Here is a 5,015-nt window from a genome sequence, read left to right on the forward strand (position 1 = left end):
GTAGACAACTTAAGGAAGTCATTTAAGTGAACGGTAATTAATGAACTTCAATTTTAATATTGATTATACGCAAAATTGAGGTTTTTTAGTCTTTAAGAACATATATGAAACCTATTTGAAGCAACTAAATACTTTGTGAAGTCTGTACATAATTTTAATATTTTAAATAATCTCAATAAAATATGGATAGTATGAAACATATTTCTTGAGTTATAATCAGGGGAATATTAGTCTCATGAGATGTTGCTATATTTCTCACATTTTAAGAACTTATTAAAAGAGGTAACATTGATTTAAGATGTGAACGTGTTTCCAACTTCAGAAACATTCAATAGTGGTCAAACATCCTTACTTGATGCTTTGAGGTGCTGAATTTTAATGACTTGGGTCCAACCTAGAAGAACTTTTTCCTCATCACTTTTAGAACCTCTTTCACCTCCTTATTTTTCAAACTATAGATCATGGGGTTCAAAAGAGGAATCACAATGCCATAAAATACAGAGGCCACTTTCATATTCTCCTGGGAATTACTAGCTTGGGGCTGTAAGTACATGTATGACAGGGTTGCATAGAAAACAATGACTGCTGTCAGGTGGGAGGCACATGTGGAGAAGGCTTTTTTCCTCCCTGAAACAGAAGATATCTTCAGGATGGTGGCCATGATATACATGTAGGAAAAGATGACAACCAACACAGTGAATATCAGGTTAAATCCCACAAAGACAACAAGGAGCATGATGTTGATGTCAATGTTGGAGCATGAAAGGGCAAGAATTGGGGGAACATCACAGAAAAAATGATTGATGGTATTGGATTTGCAGAAGTACAGTGAAAATGTAAAACCTGTGTGCACGGAAGCATTTATTGAACCCATGACATATGAACCAGCTACCAGTTGGATGCAGACTCTTCGGGACATGATTATGGGGTAGTGAAGTGGGTTACAGATGGCTACATAACGATCGACTGCCATAGCAGCCAGGAGGTAACAGTCACTGGTTGCAAATGTTGCATAAACCAATAATTGCATTATACAGCCCTCAAAGGATATAGATTTGTTTTTTAATATGAAGTTTTGCAGCATCTTGGGAGTGATAGCGGAGGTATAACAGATATCAACAAAAGCCAAATGTTGTAGGAAAAAGTACATGGGTGTTTGAAGTCTGGAATCTGTCTTGATGAGTAGGATCATTCCAATATTACCCACCATGGAAGTCACATAGATGACCAGAAATACAATGAAGAGGAGGTCTCGAAACTTGTTTTGGGCACCAAACCCCAGAAGAAAAAATTCAGTCACTTCAGTGATATTTTCTTTTGTCATGATTATGGAAGTCTAGAAAGGACCAAGAAGAGGACCAAGAAAAGAAAGAAAATCTTTGTGATTTCTTGAAGGAAAAGGATCTTATATTTCAGTCACTTTTTTTTTTTGAATTAGATCCTTATGGAAAACACTCACAAAAGGATTTATTGCTTTCCATATTTCTTCTATCTCCTTGATAAGTAATCACCACATAAAAAATGACATGTGAGTCATGGATTCATTTTCAAACTGAAGGAGATCTCATAGAAGATGATTGACTTCTAATATGTGTGATTCTAAGAAGCATAGGTTAACACATGTTTCCATCATATTAAGCAGGTATCCATATTTGCTGAGAGCAATATTCAAATATGATTTGCAACTTTTCAACATCTGTAGTTTTCCTTAGACATTCATCATTCCAATCCTGGTCAAGCTCCTGAAATTGGTAGCATTAATGAAAGAAATTTTCTGAGATCAATTGGTAGCATTAATGAAAGAAATTTTCTGCTCATGGCCCACATATGTTTGAAGACTTCAGAGTGTCTTTCTACAACTCTCCTTAGCATCCAACTCCCATATTGACATGCCATATAGTCCCCTCATTTTATATATACATACATGCATATATATGTGTATAAATAGAAGGAATAGCAACAACATCACCTATGTTGTTTTAATGGCAAAGATTTATTGAACCTAATCATTATGAAGCAACTTGAAAAAGTCCAGATGTTGGGAAATTCTATAATCAACTGGCTTAGACACTTCAAAAATGTCAATTTCATAAAAGACAAACAAAAAACAAAACAGGGAACTATTCCAGATTTAATAAGGCTAGAAAGACATTGCAACTAAATTTAATACATAATCCTTCATTGGTCCCTGAATCTGAAAATACAACATCTACTTAAGATATTGTGGAGACAAGTGGGAAATTAGAATAGTAAGTATATATGCGATAATATAATTTCATCAGTATCAAGTTTCTTTAGTGGGAACAGGTGGTTATCACAGAGATTTTCTTTGTTTGCAGGAGGTACATGCTGAATATCTCTTATCTGTCCATTTGCCTGTGTAGCAATCCAGCAAAAGGAAAAGAAAAAGTGTTGGTTAATCTAGGTGCAGTGTATCACAGTGCTTACTGCACCATCATTTTAACTTTTATGAAGGTTTTAGATTTAAATGAAGAAGTTAATGAAAAGAATGGATAAAATATTTTCATGCAAAAAACACATGGAGGGTTTACCATCAGTAGTTGAGCACTATATATGCTTCTAAAGGCTGTTGTTCAGAAGAGACTAATGTGATCCTTAAAAAAGTCTCAGAAACAAGAAGACATAGTGAACTTAGAAATTAGTAAACAGGTGAGAAAATTGGAAAAAACAGAGGAAGTATAAAATATTAATAATATTTTCCATTGGGAAGTGGTCAAGAAACTGAATATATCAGCTAACACTGAGGTATTAAGTTGGAGGGTTAATTAGACTTAAGGTGCTCTAAAATTTTTGTACTTTTGACTTGAACTTAAAGATATATGTTTTCAAACATTATAAAAGATAAAAGTTGGGTTTTCTTTTAAAATTTGGGGGATTGGCAGGAATTTAAAAATCAACCAATCTAAATAAACATAAGAAAGGAGATAAAAATACTAGAAAAAAATCATGGCAAACAGAAATCACCTGAGAAGGCATAAATAATCTAAATGAATTAGGATAATAAATATAAATGGAATAAATGCATCATTAAAATGCAATGATTGTCAAATTGGATTTTAAAAAGGTAGATCAGGCCATGTGATATAATAGAAAAAGTGTTAAAAAAACAGACAACTAATGATAAAATAAATAATGGTACAAAAAATAATAGAATATTTCCATCACTGAAAATGAATTCACTAGGCCTACATTTCTTTACCCAAATTTTAAAATCATAATGTTGAGGGAAATAGCTTCTTGACTAATTATAATATGATATAATACTGGGGCTTCCATAGTATTGGTGATACTTTATATCCATAGCTATCTGGTGATTACACATATTTGTTGTATATTCTATATGCCTTTTTGTAATTGTTAAATATTTTTTAATGTATTTTATACCCCTTTAATTGACTTTTAAGTACAGGTCCAGACATACTATCTCTAAGCAAGTCAGAATGCTGCCAGTATTTTGTTTTTTTTAAATAAAAGCCACATCTCTTTACAAGACATTGGGAAAACAAGGGTATTATTGTTTTAAGGGTTAAAAGAGGTCAATTCAGTCCAAAGGAAAAATTGAGCATCTCAGTTGTTGAAAGAAATGGTCGGAGACTTAGGGTCTAAAGTGGTGAGTAAGTTACATCTACAGTTGTCAAGTTTAATTTTCATGTTGGTTCTCTGTGACAAAAATGAGAATTAATAGTGTCCAAAAGGAGATACAAACTGCATGCTGTTTGACTTTAGTTTGGCAAATAATCTCATTTTATTAGAGGATATAGAAACCATCCCTAAAATAAGTGGTTTTAAAATTGGTTCTAGAAATGTGTTTGGGATGGTATAAGGTGGAGATCTGTATGGCTAGGGAAGGCAACTCCAAGCAGAGGAAGTATTTGAACAAATGCATGGTGATGTTTCCCCACAAGCTACAGTAGAGGCAATAGGAAGTCACATTATATGCAATTAAGGAGAAATTACTCTAATTAGGAGTCATTTCTACATTAAGTTACAGTGGACTTTTTCTGTACCTCTTTCGTAGATATTCTCTCCCCCACCCCAATTTTATTGACACACAAATGACATATAACATTGTGTAAGTTTAAGGTGTGAATGTGTTTATTTGATACACATGTATATTGCAAAATGTTCACGGCCATAAGGTTAGTTAACATATCCTTCACCTAATTATCATGTTGTTGTTACGTTGAGAATATTTAAAATCTACTCTTACAGCAACTTTCACAGTACAGTATTGTTAATTATATATAGTAGCTGTGAGGTACATCAGATCCCAGGAACTTATTCCTTTTATAACTGGAAGTTCATACCCTTTAACATCTCATTTCCCCTACCATCTGGTCCCTGGCAACTACTGTTGTACTCAGAGATATTTTTAAATAAAGTAATGATTTCTTCCATTTCCAAAGTGTTAACTGGTAACCAAGATGAATTAGTTTAGTTATAAAACTTTTACTGAGCACTGAGAGTATTCAAGTGTTTTATGATCTGAATGTTGAAAATGCTCCCAACTCACCCCATCAGTAGATCCTGCTACTCTGTTTCAACTTTCGATTTTATGGGGGAGGATTTTCTGGAGTCTGCAAAGAAGCAGAGATAAAATTCCTGGTGTATTTTTCGATTTCTAGGCTTGGATTTTCCTTCCAGACACTACAGCAGGTGTGTCCTTAGAAAAACACTTGCTGCAAGGTGGTGTTTTTGCTTTTGCTACAAATGGGGGAGTTATTTTTGAGGGCTGTGGGATTAAGATCTATGTATTCCTATGAGAATCTCAGACAATGGGGACTGAGTTGAGTGTATAGAACTGAACTTCTCAGTTGAGACCATTAACAATTTTCTTTTTTTCAAGTTCCTACCCTTTAGGGAATTTACATCTTGTTTAATTCTATGAGTTTGGGGATCATCTGTTCCAACCTGGGGCTGATCTTGGATCTGGAAAACTGGTTTTGCATTCTGGATCTTTCTCTTACTCTAAACCTCAGTTTCTCCATCTGTCA

At 33.9% G+C, this 5,015-nt stretch overlaps 1 protein-coding gene across 1 annotated transcript; it reads right to left on the minus strand.

The window, feature by feature from the left end:
• Positions 1-394: 394 nt before the first annotated feature.
• LOC132662551 (olfactory receptor 5AK2) lies at positions 395-1,324 on the minus strand. Its single transcript, XM_060608007.1, has one exon. It carries the CDS (start codon positions 1,322-1,324, stop codon positions 395-397), a length of 930 nt encoding a protein of 309 aa, XP_060463990.1.
• Between the last annotated feature and the right edge of the window lie 3,691 nt (positions 1,325-5,015).

The sequence above is a fragment of the Panthera onca genome, chromosome D1 (genome assembly GCF_046562875.1).
Source record: "Panthera onca isolate mPanOnc1 chromosome D1, mPanOnc1 haplotype 2, whole genome shotgun sequence".
Taxonomy (NCBI): Eukaryota; Metazoa; Chordata; class Mammalia; order Carnivora; family Felidae; genus Panthera; species Panthera onca.